Source organism: Pholcus phalangioides, unplaced genomic scaffold, assembly GCF_987345545.1.
Source record: "Pholcus phalangioides strain wild (caught in Gottingen) unplaced genomic scaffold, Ppha-v1.0 ptg000015l_1, whole genome shotgun sequence".
NCBI lineage: Eukaryota > Metazoa > Arthropoda > Arachnida > Araneae > Pholcidae > Pholcus > Pholcus phalangioides.
This window is the reverse complement of record NW_028301608.1, coordinates 44,731,454-44,754,027: the sequence shown is the minus strand read 5'-3', so window position 1 is coordinate 44,754,027 and position 22,574 is coordinate 44,731,454. Positions and strand designations below refer to the sequence as shown.

At 32.0% G+C, this 22,574-nt stretch overlaps 1 protein-coding gene across 1 annotated transcript in view; it reads right to left on the bottom strand.

Moving 5' to 3' along the window:
* Positions 1 to 1,266: 1,266 nt before the first annotated feature.
* The window catches only part of LOC149076088 (uncharacterized), a 168,734-nt gene continuing 147,426 nt past the window's right edge, over positions 1,267 to 22,574 (bottom strand). Inside the window, exons 2-4 of the mRNA XM_089243616.1 lie at positions 22,057 to 22,262; positions 16,238 to 16,373; positions 1,267 to 7,972 (exon numbers count right to left, since the gene is read on the bottom strand). Coding sequence (XP_089099742.1) covers positions 7,866 to 7,972; positions 16,238 to 16,373; positions 22,057 to 22,262 — 449 coding nt within the window. The 3' untranslated portion in view covers positions 1,267 to 7,865. The remainder of the gene's footprint in view (positions 7,973 to 16,237; positions 16,374 to 22,056; positions 22,263 to 22,574) is intronic.

The following is a 22,574-nucleotide window of genomic DNA, read 5'->3' as shown; positions in this document are numbered from 1 at the left end:
GTACTCATAGATTCACAACAAAACATGGATTTCGAAGGTTTTTTTTTTTCATACTACAACATTTCTGATGAAAATCAAATTTTTCACACTATCCGCCATCAACAAATGAGAAAAAACATTTAAAATCCAGAAGCATACTCATACAAGCGGAATATGAGATAAGAAAATTGGATTTTTCAAATCAGTGAGTTATCAACCCTCGCGTTTCCAAGACGGGGTCAATTTGACCCGACAGCGAGATTTCCCCCCCCCCCCCCCACCCCGGCATTGATATTTTGTTAAAGGGAAATAAAATCCAAGATTTTTTTTCTCCTTTTGTCTTCTATTGCTGTTTTCATAATCTTGAAAATTCTACTTGTATTCTTTGGTATACTGAAGTACCGAAATCAATACTCATGTTAGAAATGATGATATTTCGCGATTTTCATCGTTTACTACTAATATTTCGGCAGATGCTGCCGCTCGAAAATTAAAATTTCAATATTACACATAAGAGGTGATAGTACACACCAATACAAACAAATTTGATTGAAGAATGCATGGTCTAACATGAGACTCAAACGCACTAGCGTGTTTCGAAATGGCCACTCCGCAAACGTTAAAACGGCATTCTTGTCGAAATTTATCGGCAGAAAAAGAACACCATGCATGCAAATGTAATCTGGGGAAGAAGAAGAAACCGTATGCAAATCTTCGTAACAGGAAATAAAATGCGCGGACGCCAGTCCTGTTCGAAGTTATTCCAGCGTGCAACCGTTCTAACAGTTGTACGGGATAATGATCTCTAGGTTGCATTTGCATGCATGGTGTCCTTTTCCTCCCGATAAATTTCAACAGGAATACCGTTTTAACGTTTGCGGAGCGGCCATTTCGAAACGCGCTGGCGCGTTGATTGGTTCTAAAAGACAATTTAAAATTACGTGTGTAGATTTAAACCTTCTTACATTTTATATAATGTGAATTAATAGCTTAATTACGATCAATAGTTTTTTTTATAAAAAAGTAATTCATTTTAGTATTTATGAAATTACTTGAAATGCCAATATTTAATTTCAGAGAGAAATTCAGGAATATGAATTTATTTCTTTGATACCAAAGTAATCATTTTGAAGTAGGAGTATTTTCTATTAGTCGTATAAGCACTGTATTTTTTTTTCGACTAATGACTTTTTTAAAATAGCTTCTACAAATTACGAATTTGTTTCCACGATAACAAGTTGAAAATCAATAAGAAAGAAACTTGCAATGAAACTAAATTTTATTCACAAGTAAATATTTTCGAATGCATTTGAACAAACTAAAACGAGTTAATAAATGAAAACACTTTGGGAAAAAATCCATGAATTACAGACCACTTCTTCATAAACCGTAGTAATATTACATACGTATATCGTGATTTATTTGCACACATGTATTCGAATTTATTAGTTTCGTATAAGTTTCCAAATCCATATATCAACACTATATCGATTATTATGCATTTTTATATAGGCTATACATATATGTATATCTTATATCTTCAGATGCTGAAGAACATTTTATGTACATACACAATTTCTAGTTTATACTTACAACATTACACAAAACGTTTTTGAATATGCTCATAAGCATTTTTCGAAAGATAATTAGTGAAATTTCGATGCGAGAAAGTAGAGCATGTTGACATATGTATTTGCTTAATACATTAAAAATGAATTTCTGTGAACGTTTGTGATTTTTGTTTTTGTTAATTAATTTCTTCATGTTCAGTAAGAGGCTATGAAGATGCAGGTGACAATATATGTTTACTAATGACCAAAGAATATATGGAAACTATTAAAATTATAATATTGAAAATTTGTATTACTTTTATTACAGCTTGAAATTGTTAGTTGCTCATTCAGTATGAAATTGTTAGTTGCTCATTCAGTATGAAATTGTTAGTTGCTCATTCAGTATGAAATTGTTAGTTGCTCATTCAGTATGAAATTTTTAAATGCCTATCTTCAAATCAAATTTTATTACGAAGATAGCATTAACAAAAGTTCTGTTATACATAATGTATTATAAATGATATCATTCTAATTGTTTTGAATTATATAAATGGAATTACATTATAATTTTGATCTGTTTTGATCATATTTCTTGAAGATCGGAAATTTAAGAAAATACATTACGTGTGAGACATACAAAAGCTCTTCAGCATATTAATTTTAATTTACTCTATAAACAAAAAAGAACGTAGAGATGTTTGATTTGAAAATAAAATTCTCCAATTAGCCAGCCTGTACTTTTTTATTAAGAAAATGCACATGAAAGAATTGTAGCTAATCGTTCATATTCTGAAATTCAGTAGTTCATATATTTTCCAATTTACAATACAAACAATATCCATTGCTTTATTGCGTATATGAAAAAGATTTCTGCTATTCGCATTATCATAAACGTACATAAAGAATGTGAAATAATGATATACGTTACAATGTCAACTGGAATTTTTTGAACTTTTTTGTTATCGTTTATGTGTTAAGAGAGAGAAAGTACTCATTATTATTTCAATATATTCTCTCTTGAAAATAAACTTAAATATTTGTTAACATGATGAGTAACCTCCTGAGTACAAAAAGAAACACTGTTTTTCAAAATGTTTAAGCCCTAATTTTTATAAAATATATTTGTTCAAGATTATTACCTTAAAAAGTAAAGTTGATCGATACCAAGTGAAAAGTATATTATTTCAAATTGCAAAAATAATAAATTTATTCTTTTTTGTTAATTTTACTCAATTTTGTTAACAGCCAATCTTTAATAAATTTTTGAAATACTTGTTTCAAGAAATGGATGAAAAGGTGATCATCGATGCAAACGTATGAATTAAATCAATCTGCATGATCGATGGACATTCAACAGAGCACAACACATAAAGCAATATCAACAATACTATTATCCAAAACAAGACTATATTTCAACATTCCAATAATTATTTTAAAAATCATGACAAATAAAATTTCCCCGAATGCGGTAATTGCATCAAAAGACCGCACATTTAAATTTCTTTTAATAAAAGTAAACACTTACACACAATATTGTGTACATGATGAATATTTTGTACATTTGGTATATTTATTTATTAACAAATATTTAAATTTTGTTGTTTGTCATTGATAATGAAATTTTTTATACAATAAAATTTCTGGATACACCCATTCTTCGGGAACGCTTTTATATCTACTTGTCTCTGAGGTGTCTAAATTAATTACGTGGTGGAAGAGAATCAATATTCACGATTTTTATTTGGTGACTTAAGTTTCACGTAATGATCAAGATGCATAGTCAAGATAAATCATGATTCCATGATTTTATCTCTATTCCATTTAATTATCTCGATGATTTATCTGGACCGCTTGATATTTCTTGATGTTTTGAACCATATCACACTCTCCGCGAGTGTTGTTGTATACTTGAGGTTATCTTTAATAAATTTCCGGATGCACTCACCACTTGGGAACACATCCCGCTTTCCTGAGATCAGATGCGGAATCTGTGTTCGGGGATCCTTCTCTTTCTATTTCTCTGATGTTTCTGAGATGTGAAGTTGGTGTGTGTTCGGTTCTTCAATATCCGATGTTTTATGATTTCCATCTTGCTCATGCATTACAGTGGTTCTCAACCTTCTTTCCACCCCACACCCCCAGTGCAATATGATTTATTTTTCAGCACCTTCTTGGATAATGAGTTTTCTAATTGCAAAATTTAGTTTCACAATTAATTACATCAATTATGAATTAATTATTTTTTTAAATCTTCAAAATAATTTTCATCTCCTTTTTCAGCCTATGGTTAATACTTGGATTTACAAAATATAATTTTTGAAAGTAAATTGATAAGCTAAACTAAAATTTATTAATATTCATTTTTAATTTTTTTTTAATTTGAGAGAAAAAGTTCACAATGACTTTTTCTTCAATTATTGATTACAGTCCAAACACACAACAATATTATGTAAGTTGTTTTACCACATGAATGAGTTTTTTTTGACGTTTTCCTGAGTCATGCTTGTCACATTACTACATAATAACAAGAGCTATGAATGTAAACAAACCTGTTGAAAAACACTTTGGGTGAAAAAGAAAGTTTTACAATATGAATTTTTTTTCGTACTACACATTTCCACACAAAAACTAAACAAAGTGAGCTGCCAAAATGTCACTATGTTTCATAATTTCGCAAATAATCGAAAAATTCAATTTAATTCTTTTCATAATTTCAATTTTTTTGAATGTTATGCAAAATGTTACAATTTTAGTCCCAACTTTTCTGCACCCCGGGTTACAAACCACTGATCTATAACCATAGAGAAATTCTCAATCTGAATTATATACCTGACATAAAAATCATATGCATCATACTGTATGTTACAGCGATATTATCATAGAATTATTTTAAGAGATATTCTTGAATAGTTTTATAGAAATAGCTTAAAAAACTCATATATCCAAAAGAAAGAAAATGGCGGAAAGAAATGGCGAAACGACTTTCTTCCGTCATTATTTACTTCCGTACGTACCGAACAAGATTTATTAAATAAAATCCACATGTTCTACACAAAATCTACAATTGTTCATATCTCCATATAATCGTACTTATAGTTTAGAGATTTTTATGCATTGCTGGAATCCGATATCATATTTTCTTTCTAGACAACATCCAATTCCCGTTTTACGCTGGAAATCATCATCGACAAATATCCCGTTGAATAATGTCTTCGGAGAAAGCCAATAACTATGGAATATTTTCATCGGGTAAAAAATAAAGGAAATACTATAGAGAAGAACACAATAGAGCACAACAGAACCATTTGCCTTCCGCCCATTGTTTCGAAAGTTTATTTGCTCTTTTCTTTCTTGTCGTCCCGCGCGGAGGTATCGATAAATCCAATACGGTTTCCTCAGAGGAATCAATAGAAACAACGTGTTGCTTATACAACTTTGTCCCGATGGCCTTTTCCGTTGCGCATTTCCATAGTCAACAGATTGAACGCTTTCATAGATATTGAAATCAAGTCACTACGATTTTGTTATTTCTTTATATTTTGCCCTATTTTGCCCTTAACAGGGTTTTGCATCCTGGGGATACGTAATAACGGTCGTACGGCTTCTTTTCTTGAATATTATGAAACATATTGAAAACAGATTACTTCTGGTACGATTTTTTTTGTTCAATATTGAGCATTTAATATAGATATATAGAAGAGTGGGGTTTTTTCTAACTCTCCTTTATTGCATATGTATCTTCAAATACGATGAAAAATTGTAAATCAATGCTTCAAATTTTAAGTGTTGCAGATATTGATAAAAAATATATATATGACTGAATAAGTAATTGAACTTTCTGAATCACGTATAATTTACATCAGTTTTTACTATTTTGGCAAATGCAGAGTAAAAATGGCAAACACCAAGTACCGAACCGAAATGGGAAATTTCAAACACCTTTTTTCAGGTTAAAGTGTCAAATGCGAAATGCGTGTAAATAGGTAGCAAATGTAAACGCTCCTATCGGGTGCAAAAAGTTTTTTCCACGATTCCCCAACATTTTTCCTTTTGGTACTTACTACGCGTTTTCCACTTTTACCCTTAACATTTTTAAAGGCGGACTCAAAAATATTACCTATGTCCCTATAACCTTTTCCGTTGCGCATTTCCATAGTCAAAAGATTGAACGCTTTCATAGATATTGAAATCATCAATTGCATCCTGGGGGGTACGAAACAACGGTGAAAAGGCTTCTTTCTTTAAATATTATGCAACATACTGAAAACAGATCATTTCTGGAACGATTTTTCTTTTGTTTAATACAGCATACAATCTATAACGTACTTATATATCTAACTTTTGTTTTTTTAAAAATTTTAATGCTGATGTAAATATTTTCAAAAATAATGAAAAATTGCAAATCAATACTTAAAATTTTAAGTGCTACTGATGGTAAAACAAAAAAGTATGGAACTTAATAATTGATTAAATACTCTGAATTACGTTTAATTTACGTCATTTCATGCCATTTCTGCATGTTATTATTAGGTTTTGAAAGACCTAAAATTTTAATCAATAGATATTGAATCTTTAAAAGAAGTTTTTTTCTTAATATCATCAATCAGCTTAACCTTCTCAGTGGCAGTGACGAGATGTTTCGTCTCTTTGAAAGTTTCCTGTTTTAGCATTGATAAATATTGAGCCCAGACATTTTGTAAAGCCTATCCCACAGGCTGAAAATCCGAAAAAAGCCTGCTTCATCCAAAAATAAATAATATTTTATTTAAGGTTTAGTTATTTCTACTATGGCGCGGAAAGGGTTAATACATTTCTTGGTTGAAGATACTTTTAATCATTGACTCCCAATTACTTATGAGTGGAAAAGTACGATGTTTAACCAAATCAAGGGGGAATATTTCATGGAAGTAAAATTGAATTTTTATATTTTAAAATTTTTCTTTCAAATCCCTATTGAAAGATTTCGATATGATACGCGTGGCATTCCTTTATCACTTCACCGTCCATTTTACGTATAATATAAATGAATGACTGTAAATTTATCCGAAAATTAAAATTTTTCAGGAGACAAAAAAAAAAAGAATTTTTGTTGAACCTTTTGAATTATTTGAGCAGTTTTTCCCTAAAATTAACGTACAGAGTTGCCGGTAATCTTCTTCGGGAAAAAAAAAGCAATCTGCTGAAATAAGTCAAACGGTTGAGTAAAAAATTCATTTTTTTGTCTCATGAAAATTTTTAATTTTCGGTGATGAGCCTTTTCGAAATTTACAATTCAGTTTCACTTATAGAAACAAATGAAAGGATATTTTTTTGTTCGATTGAAGTAATTTTTCATTTTATTCAAGTAGTTTTTTTATCAGAATTTATGGTGCTGTTTCGCGTTCTATTCTTGTGCTCCGTTTTTGAAAGAAATTTTATCACGTGAAAAAAACACATTTAGCAGCAGAATGGTTTTACAAATTCCCGAATCGATATCGATGCATTTTAATCATTATTACATTTTGAGATTCGAGTTTTTCATGCATAAAGATACAATTGAAGTATCTCCACTGCTTACTGTTTATGACGGCATATTTTTTGAAAAGTTAAAAGTGTAGAAGCTCTACAGTAACATCATCAGCAAGGTTGGTGCTGTACTCTTTCTTCTCAGGAAATTAACAAAAAAAAAAAAGAAACGCACTGAATTTCATTGGTCAAAACTAATCATTCCAAATTTTTGTATTGACAAAAACTTGTGTACAATACGTATAGTAGTTTTAGATAAATGTTTCAATAAATTTACAAAAAATGTATAATTAATCATTAATAATTATTATAACAAAATCACATTCATTCTTATTTGAAAACAAGCATCCATAGTTAAATTTACTAACTATTACATGTATTGTATAAAAAGTTTCGTTTATTACAGAAAAATCACAGAAAATGACTATAGCACAAGATTCAGCAGTTTTACACTAAAGATACATCATTCCTTGATTTTTTTTTATTACCAAACCATAACATAAGTTAATGATTTGATAAACACATTTCCAAATCCAAGCATATATTTTTTTTCAAAATGAATGAAAAATAACAAAAAAAAACTTCTTTGAAATAAACTTTTGGATTACAAACGAATAAATTAGCATAATTAATATTTTTTTCAAAAACAAATGTCCATTAGGATGATTGCTACATCCTTTCCGCATAACATGTAAAAAGTCAACAGGCTGATTATTTTTCCCCATTTCTTTTTTGTTATTTTTACGAATCATGAGCACGTAATCAGGTGAACGGAAGTCCATCTTCTCGTAATCACCGTATTTTATTTTTTTCAGTTCGATATCATATTCACCATTTCGTAGAACTAAATAGTAATACAATCAGTATCGTTAAACTCAGGTAGAAGTTGTTTGATGTGAAAAATTGAGCTGCGCTCGTCACTTTCATCGGCCGATCTAAGAGAAAATACATAAAATGAATAAAAACATCAAGTTTATCACATTAAGACAATCAAACAATCAGTAATTTGAATTAGATATCGTTGAGGAATGAACATTTTTGTAAAAAACGTTAATCTATCATTTTAAAACTCGAAGAAAGACCTCTCTATTATGAGAGAAAGAAATTCTAAGATTTGATATATATAATTTCCATTTCTCAAGTCATTTAGAATTTCATGATGTAAAATAAAAATTACACTGGTCCATACACGATCACTTACTTTATAACATGGAAAGCTTTAGTTGTTCTTAATTAATTTTCAAGTGCTGATTCCAGAGATCAGACCTTTTGTTCCATCACCTATAGTTTTTTTTTTATTATATGGTATTTAATTTTGAATATCATTCAAAATCTGCATATTTAGGCTATACGTGTGAAATAATACTAGAAATATACGATATTTCTATTTTTTGCATATAAAACTTGGGGAATGGCAACACTGATTTTTTATCTGTAAATACGACTGGATTCTCGGTTTCTTAAAATCCAAAAATAAACGCAATTATGTTGTGCAAACCTTTAGTTAAAAAATGGGATCAATGTCGCAGTGTTCAATCAATGTCGCAAATGCATTATTGTTCCAAATAGGTTTCGCTGCTATCACGTCACATTAAATTGGGACTGATCAGAGGTGTTCGCTGGAGGGCATGGAGGCTTATGTCCCTCAAAATATGATCAAAAATTAAAAATATTTTTTTAAATGTTGTTGTGAAACAGAAAACATCGAAAGACTAATAAAATACCTTCATCAGCTATTTTAATCAACTTCTGTTAACTTAAATGTTTTTTGAAAGTTAATAACTAAAAATGTATCTAGAAGAAAATCCTAGTGAATCCCTTGCCCCCAAACTTTTTGTGACGCCTCCTAAGTTGATCCTACGAACGTCCTTGGGGTGAAGGTGGTTAAATTTTAGCTTCAGAATACGCAAAAAAAATATCCAATTGAAACGAGAAAAATGTGATAGCATTAACCGAATTCGAAAACTACAAGCGAATTTTTGCCGATGATGTGGTATCGGCCCGTTCCGTTCTTTGGAAGAATGTTAACAATACCCGAATGGCAATATTATCTTTAATAGATTTGTTACTTTTCAAATTGAATTGTATCATGTCTTAATTAGTTGAAAAAACCATAGAGATAAAACAATTTTTAGAACAGAAAACATTGATATTTCAAAACAAAAACTGATGTTAGTCTCCAATTTGAAGATGGCCTCTTTGTAAGAAATATTTACTTCAGAAATAAGCTTTCCAAATAAAAAACTGGATGAAAAATTGATAAATAATCATATCTCCAACGTTTCCTTTATGGAAATAGTATGGATAAAAGAGAACATAAAACGATTTTTCAAAATAAAATAAATGTATGTTTCCACTAATGATAATATTGCACTATTCAATCGAAATAATGTCATATATCCTAATGAAAAATACAGAAAAATTCCAATCAAACGAGGCAAATTTGATTTGATTCAATGTGGAAAAATCTGAGCTAAACAAATTTTTGTTCGGAGAAAAAAAATCAGTTACTTTTTTATGCTTGAAGCGAAATGTTACCTCTAAATATATTTTTTTACATATAAACAACAAATGTTTTCGATGGAAAGAAAATGATGTGTTTGATCAAATATTTATACAATCCATGCCTTATACGCTTTACCATTAAAATAAAGAAATGCTGCAGATAGCATCCATTCAAACAAAACAATAAAAGAGATTAAAACAAACAAACCTGACAGGAAAACATTGCTCCTTTAAAAAATATAATGTCCTGAAACAACTAATAGAGAAACTATATATCCTTTCGTCATCTCTCAAAAGCTGAATCATCGAGAAACAAATTTTTTAGATCACGATTCTCATTTTTTCCAAATGATTACACTAAAACAATACCCATTTAAAAACATCCTTTTAATTAAGATAATATCCAGTCAGAATTTATTCAAAAATTCATTACAATGAAAAATGAGCTATCACCGAATAAAAGCTAGAAACAAAATTTTTCCGCGTTTGGAAAGAAAAACGAAAACTAATATTTCTGGTAGAACAGAAATACGGACAGTCATTTGATAATTCATTTTTAAATATCAATAAACTGAGAAACACAAAAACATACAAAATAAAATATAACGGAGAAGAAAAAAAAAATATATTAATCAGTTAATGTAAACCTGAGACATATAACCTAATACTCTTTACTGTCGGCAGAAAGCCAAACCAAATTTTAATTAGATTGTAAACGGATATTCTCCGTTGAATATATATTTTTTTATCCTCATTTAGTCTATTCTTTTTTATCTTAATAAATTTTTTTTTCGTAATCTTTTATCATTTTTGGGTTCTAATTATGTTCACTCGCCGTTATGAAAGAAAATGAAGTAAATGATGACCCTTTCTCACAAAAAAAAAAATAATAATAATTTATTTATTATTATTTTTTCGGTCCCTTATTTTTGCTTTGTATAAACACAATGTTGTCTTTTTAACCTTCCTTTCCTACGCGTAAACCAATCACTGCTGCTCTTCTTAATTTTCTTAATTACATTAGCTAGATTGATCCTCTTTTATATTTCGTTGCTTTTGCGTCGGTAGAAATCCTTTTTTTTCTTCACTTCGTTTTCTTATTATTATTGTATTTTTTTCAGTCTCTTATCATTTGTTTTATCTCTTTTTCTCTGGGAAATATATATAAATGATTTTTTTTGTACTTTTTTTTATTTCAAATTACTTTCTCTGCTTGATTTCTCCTCAAGTTCTTTTACGATGGGATTTCAGTATATTCGGATTGCAATTTTGCTTATTGATTAGAAAACCGTGTGAGTTGTTTTTAATTCCGCTTCGTAATGACCAACTCATAAAAAATGTAGAGATACATAGAAAATGAAATATCTGGAAAAAAAATGGAATTTAGTAAAATGTGGTTAGCTTAGAATAAGTAATAAATTAACTGTGGGAAGAAATAATATTTCGTAATCTTAGATGAAGTTTGGTATTTTACCTAATATTATAATGTATTCAATAAGAAAAATTGTTATTAAAACTAATAACTTCCATATAACTGTTAATTATTATAATTACTTCCATTTGGAATTACTATTAATGTTTTCACTTATCTAATTCAAATATTATTACTAAGAATTACGCTGAAAAAAAAAGAAGAAAGAACATGAAACAAATTGCAAGGTATGTAATGAAAAACCTAACTGCAGCACCCTCTCGACTATCCGGCATAATGTGGAGGAAGGGCAGGCCGAATAATAAAAAAACCCGGATAGGCGGGAATTCTATAAATGCTCACCTTCTATCCCCTCCCATACCATTAAAACACCCTTTTTATATACAAAAGCCCTTATTCATATATTCTGACCTCTTAGTATAGGCCAGTACTTTATAAATGTTTGTTATGCAGGTCTACTGTACGTATTAAAAAATTCATTACAGAAACAGGAAGTAGAAGAATAAAAATATTGTGTATATTTTAGGACTACAGATACATTTTCCGAAGAAAAAGTATTTTATAAATTTTAAGATAAGTTTTTGCAGATAAACTTTGTTACGTCAAACTTAGTTGCAGTAAACATAATATTATGTCCACTGTACAGTAGGAATGCATATACTTTGAACACTCTCAGGGCATTGACGAGATGTCTAGCCTCTTCAAAAGACTATCGTCTTAGAATAAACATGGCCAGATATTGTGTGTATAGATGATATCTCAGTGAACCACTTTTCCCTATATCCCTTACTTTTCCCCTTCTGAAAATCGGAAGAAAGCCTACTTTATCAAAAAGATATGGCAATTTACAAAAGGTTTAGAGATTTTTACCATGCCCGGGTAGGGTTAACATAAAGAAAATACTAACGTAGAACGGATAAGCCTAATTCTTACAAGAAATATTTGAACTTCATTTCATTCACATGAATGATTCATTCTTTCATTCACATGAATGATTCATTCTTTCATTCACATGAATGATTCATTCTTTCATTCACATGAATGATTCATTCTTTCATTCACATGAATGATTCATTCTTTCATTCACATGAATGATTCATTCTTTCATTCACATGAATGATTCATTCTTTCATTCATCAATGATTACCCAAATTGATTACAGTTGAAACGCCTTGGCAAGACATATTATTCATGGTTTCATATTTTACGGGGAATTATTATTATTTTTTAACTAGACCTGATGGTACGGAGACCGGTTAGTCGGGAACTACTGTATTTTTAACTACTTTCGTGTTTTGATCATGGATAATTTCAGAACATTATAATATTTGCATAATCAAATTATTTTATTTGTTCATAATATTCTTGTAAAATTATTCAGCGATGAAATGTTGAGTTGAATTATCCAATATAGTAAGTTTCTGGTGTTATTATAAACTGAAATAGCATCAATCAAAATTCACTCAGTAAGTTTGAGGATGCGCCAAGCTCCGAGTTTTGTGTTAATCAAGGTTAATGAACTCGATAAACAAAGTCATTCAAATCCCGCGAAATTCGAATTTATTTTCGCTTTTCTATTGAAGCTCATTGAAATTATTCTATACTCAGATTCCGTCTAATTCTACGCAGTCTAGCCGAGTAATCAAAGTAAAGAGTCAAAGATAGTACAAGAAGCCTGAATTAAATTGTGAATAGAAGATGTAGTATATAGTTTACTAAATTCTGGCTTTGTACTTCAAAGTATACAGGTTTAAGGAGATTGGTACACACAAATTTTCCGAAAAAAACCAATTTTCGATTTTTTAAATTTTTAAAAACTATTAATTTTTTCACGTCTAACTCTGTGTTACAGAGAGTTTTTTTTTCTATCTACACTAAAAGTATTTTTGAAATATTTTAGTGTAAATTGTTTGCAAACATTATATGTGTTAATGTTTTCTTTTAAAATTATCTTTACTAAAAAACAAAAAACCATGTTTTTTGAGTTCTGAGGATCTAGTTGAACATGTTTCGGTGGGGGAAGAGTTTTCTTCCAGTGATCATCGTATCGTCAGATTTCACTGTAACTTTTCCTCGGGTAAGGTTGATAACAAAAGACTGGTTCCTTGTTTTCGGAGAACTAACTTTGATGTTTTGAGAAGAAGGTTAGCGGAAGTTTTCAAAGACCGGTTGGAATCAGTAGGGGTGGTAAGTCAATGGGAAGAATTTAGTACGAAGCTGTCCTCTGTTTTGCACGACGTCATACCCTTTGTTCGAAAAAAGCGTGTTTGTACATCACACCCTCTATGGTTCACGGATAGCGTGCGGAACCTTTATCTTGAAAAGAAAAGAGCATTCAGAGAGTATAAAAGTGGACGTGGTGACCTATCATTGTTTACTGATAAAAGAAGACTGTTGAAGAAAGCGATAAGGGATAGTAAAAAGGAAGTTGAATCTAGGTTGGCAGATAACATTGGCTCTGACCCAAAATCATTTTTTCGATACGTCAATAATGGATGTAAGGGGACAGTTGGCCCCCTCTCGATAGGAGGCTCTAAGGTAGAGAGCAATGTAGGCATGTGTAGTGCTTTCAATGACTTTTTCGCGTCGGTTTTTAATGGAGATAATGATATTCGATATACGGGTGTTGCATGGGGTAATAAAACGCTCAACGATATTCAAGTAGAAGACGTGGAGGTCCTAAATCTTCTAAGAAATGTATGTGCAAGCAAAGCTCCAGGACCAGATGATATCTATCCCAGGGTTCTCAGGGAAGGTGCTAATGAATTGTTGGGGCCAGTCGCACAGAAATTCAGGAGTAGTGTTGCTGAGGGTATCGTCCCGAGAGATTGGAAACTGGCTAACGTTGTTCCGATATTTAAGAAGGGTAGTAGAGAGGTGGTGTCTAATTATCGTCCAGTGAGTTTGACGAGCTCCCTCTCGAAAATTTTGGAAATTATCATCAAAAGGCAGTTTGTGAAGTGGATAGACGAGAATAATGTATTGTCGGATAATCAGCATGGGTTCAGGAAGGGGAAGTCATGTGTAACTAGCCTCCTTTGCTTCTATGATTACGTGACTAAGGCTTTGGGTAAGAGCAAAAATGTCGACGTTGTTTACCTTGATTTCCAGAAGGCATTCGATCGGGTCCAACATGGCAAACTCTTGAAGCGTTTACACGAGATTGGAATAGGGGGCAACTTGCTGAATTGGATAGAATCGTGGTTAAGAGATAGGTCGCAACGAGTTATGGTGAACGGGGAATTCTCTGGTTGGACAGACGTCACAAGTGGAGTTCCTCAGGGAAGTGTCCTTGGCCCCATACTTTTTTCACTTTTTATCGACAAACTCGATGAGGGTATCGATGGAATTACTAGCAAATTCGCAGATGATGTGAAGCTAATGGGGGTAATCGGGAATGAAAGCGATAGGGAGTTGCTCCAGACCAACTTAAACAAGATTGCAGCATGGGCAAATGAATGGGGCATGACGTTTAGCGTAGATAAGTGCATGGTCGCTCATTTTGGTTCGAACAACCCATGGTTATCTTACGAGTTGAATGGTGTCACTATCCCGGATGCAACTAGAGTCACCGATTTGGGAATTCTCATTGACGAGCGACTTAAGTTTTCTGAACATTGTTCAGCGGTTGTCAAAAAAGCGAATAGAATGCTTGGTCTCATTTTCAAAAAGGTCTCTTCGCGTTCTCCTAAAGTCATTCTTCCGCTTTTTCGAGGTTTAGTTCATCCTGGACTGGAGTATGCTGTAAGGTTTTGGAGACCATACCTACAGAGGGACATAGACTTGATTGAAAGGGTGCAGAGAAGAGCTACGCGTGTCCTTATTGGCACACAGGGCTTGAGTTATGAAGAGAGACTTCATTTTTTGAATATGTTTACATTGGATGAACGCAGGTGTCGAGGAGATATGATCGAAGTGTTCAAAATTTTCAATGGGATGGATAGGATGGACCATGAACTTTTACTACACCGCCAATCAACTGCTTTTACAAGGGGACACCAGTATCGATTGGTGAGGGACAATGCAAGGTTATGGTGTCGCAGGGAATTTTTCTCTAATAGGGTTGTTAATAAATGGAATAGCTTACCCCCGGAGGTAGTAAATTGTAACACAATTGACACGTTTAAAAAGAAATACGATAAACATGTTGGGGTAAATCGAGAAGCTATCCATTCTTAGAATAAGACAACCATAAGTATTCTTTATGGGCATTGTATGATATTTTATCATGTGTATATATTGTTTATAATTTGTGTTAATTGCATTTTTAATGGGGTTGCTGTATTTTTGAAACATATGACATCCATATTTTTATGGGCATCTTTTTATCAGCCACCTCGTTGGGCATTTTGCCTGTTGTGGCGTTGTATTTGTATTTGTATTTGTCAGATAAGGAACATTTTTGCACACAAACACCACTTGTTCAAATGTCTTGAAACTCCGTGCCTTTGATATTGAAGTGTTACATGATTTAACGAGAGGATTTCGCATTAAAATGATTAAAAAAAATTATGGTACAAAATAGGGGTAAATTTTGGGGATATTTGAAAAGATGTATGTTGTTAAATTTCAGAAACAAGTAACCAAAAACAGTTAAAATCCTAAATGCTCTCGTTAAATTGTATAAACATATTAACAGAGAATTCGATAAAAAAAATTGAGTGTCTAAAGTGAATATAAAATTTCTAAATGTTCCTTTAAGGCAAAGGAAGTTTCCCTCAGGAAAGCATGGGAAGCCAAAATTTGCATCAACAACCCCCTTAATAAATAGTTTCCAGTACTTTTGTATTCTCTTTACTATTATGATAGAGTCGGTGTTTTGATTTTTCGTCGTGAATGTCTTTTAAGTCATCCGATATTATTGAGTGCATCCCCAAAAAGTTACGTTACAAAATGCCCTGAACACTCATAACTCAGGGACGTATGCAGAATTTATGAGCGTTTTTTTGGTGTCTACAGACGGGTATCATTGAGACAATTCCCATTATACTGAAGTGGCGTTAATACCAGTAACGGTCGCCCCGAGCTAACGGATTTTTTCCGTACAAGTGAGTATAGATCTTATTGGGAGAAATTGTACCTGTGTATGTGAAGCCAAATTATTCAGATTTTTAGTTACCAGACCGAATAAGTCGCATTGCACTGTAACGAGATTTTAAAGACGTATTCAAGTTTAAACTTGCGTCTGCATCATCGACAAAGACCAATTTCTTTTTTTATGTAAACATTTGTTAATTACTCGAGAGAAATATTTTTATTTTACCTTCAACAGCCATGAACTTTTCGCTTGAGATAGACTGGAAAGATGGAGCATCAGCTGATATCTCACACCTGTATTGACCTTCAGCCGAACGGTTCGTGTTCCGAAGAAAAACAGTCCCATTTGATGAGCGAGACATCTAACAATAAAATTTATATTAAGACATGGTATTTTTTCGGCCCGAAATATACTGAGAATTCGAATTTTCTCGATGTTATGCCGAAACTAATATTTGGAAAGAAAAGTGGTCTCCTCCGGGAATAGAACCCGGGTCCCCCCCCCCCCTCGCATAATGAATATTAATAAGAAATTGAAAAGTGTGTCTCTAGTGTATTGGTTAGCGCACTCTTGCCCGGTATGCAAAGAAGTCGGGTTCGATTCCCGGAGGAGACAAATCACATTTGTTTCCAAATATTACTTACAGTATAATATCGAGAGAATTCAATTTCTCAATAAAATGTATAGCGAAACTACACAACGAAAAATCAGATTTTTCTTTTCTTGGAAATGCGATGAGACATGGCGAAAGAAACCTGCAGCCGTGATTACACTGGTCTATACAAGGTTTTGATAACATGGGAGGGTTTAGCTGCTCATAATTAATTTTTGGATGCTGATTCCAGTTCTGACCTTAAAAATAGACATCATGTCTGCTCTTTTTTCTTTTTTTTTATTGTTTATTAGTAATATTTAATATTTTTCGGAATTAGTATACTTGAATATGTGTGAACGATACTAGATAACTTTTCTTTCAAACCGAGCACAACTCCGGTCTATCGCCATGGGCATTTTACTACCGAGTGTGTGTGTACATAACAGTGTGAGTGCGTATATAGTGCTATGTCTGATATTTCAGCGGTACCATATATATTTCAGAAGTGAAATGAGTGAAGTGTAATGATTGAATATTTTTATCAATGTAGGCATGTTGGTCTCTGTTGTGAGACTTTTCTAACGGGCAGATCGGCTCGCATTCTCTCCTCGAAGTTGGGAATCACAGAAAACCAACTTCAGCCAACCGAAAACGGGTCCACTCGGTCACCACAGCGGCGATATTAGATAACTACAAATGATGGCCGCAGTGCATACTGTAGGAATAAAGGAAACTCGTAAAAGTATGGCGTCACCCTTCCCCCCATACATACGGAGGTTTTAAATAACGGGCTGTTACGAAGATGAATTTTGGAAAGAGATAAAATTCAATTGCCTTTGCTTGGAATCGAACCTAAGGAAAGATTGAGAGATTCGTTGCCTTTGTAGTCTAGTGGTCTAATCGTCCTTTCATAAGTCGTCATCTGGTGGCAGCGTCAGCAGTTGTGAGCGTGGCCTGAGTCAGGTTCGGCCGTCCATGTACGGTCACTTTCAGTGCACACGAGTTCCAAGGAAAGACTGAGACATTCTTTGCCTTAGTGTTCCAGTGGTCCAGGGCATTCATCCGGAAAGTGAAAGGACATGGGTTCGATTCCCCGCAAAGAGCAGTTGAATTTTCTCTCTTTCCAAAATTCATCTTCGCGACAGCCAGTTGTTAAAAACATTCGTATCTACAGCGGAGAGTGACGTCCTTTCATATGTTTATTTTGATAGAAACGACTAACTTTATTTTATATTGTGATTACGAAAAATGTTCCCGTTCGAACATAATCTGACAGGGTATCCGAAAGACTCATAAATCGTTAAAAAGTGGATTTCGGAGAAAAAAGTGGAGAAATGTGTTCCCTTTTGAAAATAACCTCCTCCAATAAGGAAACTAGTGAATGTTCCTGTTTTTACATAATTGTAAATCAAAAGATTGGCTGCATGGCAGTCATTCACATCTGTGAGAAAGGTATTTTTCGGGAACCACAAAGAGGAAAATTACCAACAATTTCTTCAATCAATAACCTGTTTGTAAAATTTTGAATTTCGAATAACTCTGAAGTACATTTCCTATATTCAGATTTGGATTTTTAACCTGATAACCTTCGTACAGTCAGTGATGAACAAGGAGAAAGGTTCCACCATGAAAATTCAATTTATGTAGAAGCAGTATCAGGGTAGGTGGGGCCCATTCAATAATGAATAATGAATGTATATTCTTGCAGATAGAAGACAACACGATATAAGAGAAAAAAATACATTATATGCAAAAAAAAGTGTATGAATTGAGTTTTTTACGCATACATGTGTGCTCTGTACATAATATATATGCATATCATAGAAAGAAAATGCTATTTCATTACTAAGGGTGCAGCATGAATATAATGAAATTAACTATCGTAATAAATTTTTTACAATTTGTTATGAACAGTATGCTGTTTTTCTCTATTTTCTAGTGGAACATGTTTTTCATTGTGTAAATGTATTTTTAAAAAAAAATTACAATTATTGATACACAAGAAACTGTACGGCATGAAGAGTTCTTAAAATCATATTTGAATTCAGCACCCGAAAATTAGTCTAAACCAATCATTTCACTCATGGTTTTAAAAAAAATTAAATCAAATTGAAACATAATTAAAACAATTAAAACAAAATTAAAACATAACTAAAACATAACTAAATATAATTAAAACATAGCTAAAATATAATTAAAACATAACTAAAATATAATTAAAACATAACTAAAATATAATTAAAACAATTAAAACAAAATTAAAACATAATTAAAACAATTAAAACAAATCATTTCACTCATGGTTTAAAAAAATTGTTTACTGATGTTATTAAATCTTTGAAAACGATGTCTTTAACAAATTAAACATTATATTTCTCATTCATTTTTTTTTATTTAATACAAATTGCAGGCCAATTGATTTAGTTCCATAAAAATGCATACAAACTTCAACTTACCGAAAAGAATATATCGATACTCATAATTGAAACTAGATATGTAACGGAAAAGAAACTATCATGAAATTTTCAATTTTGAAATAGAAGCTCAACTATATATTACATTACTCCACGACCGAAAGCTATTCAGTTTATGAGCAGATTTCGAATGCATATTCGATTAAAACAAATTAGAGTTTCGAAATTCGTAAACAAAGACATGTTATTCGTTTTACTAATATTGCTGGAGGAGAGTTGCGATACGTAACGAGATCTGATTCTGAGAATTCGAGTGTGTTCCATGTAGTCATTACGAACCTGATAATCAATTATTAGTTCAAACAAGTGCAGAGTTTTACACACAATATTATCGCTCGTCCCCCCCTTATAAACTTCTATACACCAATGGAGATTGAGATCTCCTTCACAAGCAGCATTTCATGCAATTTTTCTGAATAGAATATTCTCTCTGGAAATGAACTTAATGTATTGTTAAATATTTGCATCTCTTCTCTCTTGTCTATGTCTCATTACTTCCTTTTCCGTACACCGTGAGATTCAGCATCGCATAAATCAAACAATTGAATTTGTTTTCGAGAGCTGCATCTTGGATCACGGCTTCTGTAACACAAACGGAATATCCGAAAGCAATTCAAAATTCATCAGTTTCTTTGCTAACATCTTCTTTAATGAGAAGCTAAAAACGAACTTCTAATAACGTATTCTTATATGCAAATAAGTATAACAAGCGAACAAAATGTTCGAACAAAAAAAAAAATCGTGAAGTATAACACATTTGTTTGTTGTTATTATTATTATTATTATGGATTGTTATCTTCCTCCCATCGTTTCTTTTGATAAGAAAGAGGATAGATCTGAAATTTCTAATTAGCGTCATACATAGTAAATAAGCAATCAAGAGAGGGGAATGGAAAAAAAAATGAAGGGAAATATGGAAACACAGCCAGATAGGCAATGAACGGTAAATTAAAATTTACATCACTTTGTTGTTGTTGTCTCGCTGTTGTGATTATCATTCATGGTAGTACTCAGATTAAAATGAAATAAATGACAAAAAAAACTGCATATGTATATGTATACATTGCATAAAGAAAATTAATTTTTTTTAGTAAAATTTTGCAAGTGCATTCTAATGAATGATATTAATAGGGATTTTCATTAAATTCTTGCATGCAAATTTATACTTAGTATGCAGGATGCGGTTCTCTTAATTAATACTTCGCGGTCACCATGCATAACATTAGCAAAAAGTCTACTTTGGTGAATTTAGAAAACAATTGACAAGCTTATTCATGCATTTATATTCATACAAACATTTATTAGTTTTCATAAATTCATTGACTTAACTTTATTACAAAGTTTCTCTTTTTTTTATTTTGTTATTTCAAGTTATAAATAGGCCACTAATACTTCTGTAAAGGAAAAATCTGTAATTTCATTTCCTGTTGTATTTAAAAGAGCTCACAAAAAGAGTTTTTAAATGAGTTCGTAAAATCACATGCTATCGTTCATGAATAGCTATAATATGAAATTGGTTCGAACTGTACAATCACATATTCGTTATGCTGCGTTGAATACAGGCATTATGCATATAATAATTTACCATTTTGTTAATGTTGAGAAATTACATTGCGAATTTATCACATTTATGCGTGCTTCTGTGTAGTTCCCCACCTCGTATCGTTAAATATGATGACAAATTATCGATGAAATCAGTCAAATTTACGAGAATAGTGCATAAACTTCGATTTACGATGATAAATGCGTTTGGTAAGGTTGGTTATGCTTGCATATGTGTTGATATATGTGAGGAAAGCCAATATTACGGGATAGGTAGCGTTCAAAAACTTTTAATTTTCAATTATTATTTCAATCATTTTCAATTATTTAATTTATATTTTTATAACAAAATACGTATGATGTACGTATCATGTATTGGAAACACTGATAAAACGAGGAGAGACGATATTTTTTTTTTATATTTTATATATCTCATATAAACTCACCAACTTCATTCGAGAATTATGTATAATCACCTGTGAAAGTGATAAATGCAGTAAAATTGGTTAAAAACCTAAATTTCAGGTTTTTCAACTAATCAGTGTAGATATCGTGGATCGTATGATTGTAGTATCGATCCAGTTTGAACCCGGTTCAACACATACGTTTGATCATTATTTCACACCATGTTCATCTATGCACTCATTATATTAGATGCCTCAGTCCGTATAAATTAGATAGATTTCTCAATATATATTAGATAGATGCCTTGCAATTTGAAATTATTTCCGATCTGCGAAATAAAGCCGTTAACGCACTTATGGAAGAGTATCCACACTTTGTGTGTGTGTGTGTGTGTTTGTGTTTGTGTGTGTGTGTGTGTGTGTGTGTGTGTAATAATAATCAAGAAATGACCAACGAATAAGGTAAATGCAGGGAAGTACACCTTCCAGGAATGCAGCGGAGTTCTGAGTGTTAATGCACTTTCTGTAACTATAATGACTTATCAAAGCATAGCTTGATGCACCGACCCTATTATTTCGTGAAGTACTCTATTTGTTTTCAAAAAAGTCTTCTGTATTTTTGTGGCGAGTAATGTAGCCACTATTGCCAATGATCTTCAAATGTTGAAGGCTAGAAGGCTAATGTTAAACTCCTCGTTACAACGATATTCTTAACTACGACTCTACCGATCATTCTTCCGTAGATTTCGAAATTTCCGCAAAATTATTTTTTTATATTTCGCTCCGAATCACCTTAAACATATTTTTAAATTCCTCACCAGTTTTCCTTCTTTTGCGGGTGTTTAATCGGTATTTTCCGCTATTTATTCCATAAAGCTATTTTCTGTGTAGAACACAGAAGTATTAAGACATGAATTCGTAAGACAAGATATCACTGCATTAACAACACAAAAAATCAGTGTAATGAGATAAAAAATGCAGTTTTCATGGAAACAGTGTATATATATAGTTAGTTATAGGTGTGCTTACGTCGACGTCGACGTCTCCGATCGAGAAGAACTGGTTGGCCGGTCTGTCGTTGGGCAAGAAGCGAAAGAATTCTACGTCGTCTTTATACCACTTGACGCTGTAAAGATCATCATGCTCCTCGTCAAACATACAAGAAAGCCGAGCCACCTGTCCTACGAATATCGATTCTGGAACGTCAAGGGCTATTAACCTTAGGCACGACACACCTAGCAATCAAAAAACGATAATGATCTAAATATCCTTCCAAACATATTCAACAACACTACTACAGTACTTCATAACAAACAAAGGAATTATTTTCGAACATTCGGTGATGTTCAATCTCATTTATTTATGTCAATTTTCCAGATCAACCGATAAAATATTCAGAAAGAAAATTTTGACGTAAAATTGCGAGCACTTATATATAGCATAGAAGTTTGCAATTTATACATTAACAGAAAATAAAATATATGTACATTATAAGTTTGATTCTTTGAATACAAATGCGAGAATACCTATGACGTTGAAAATAATTG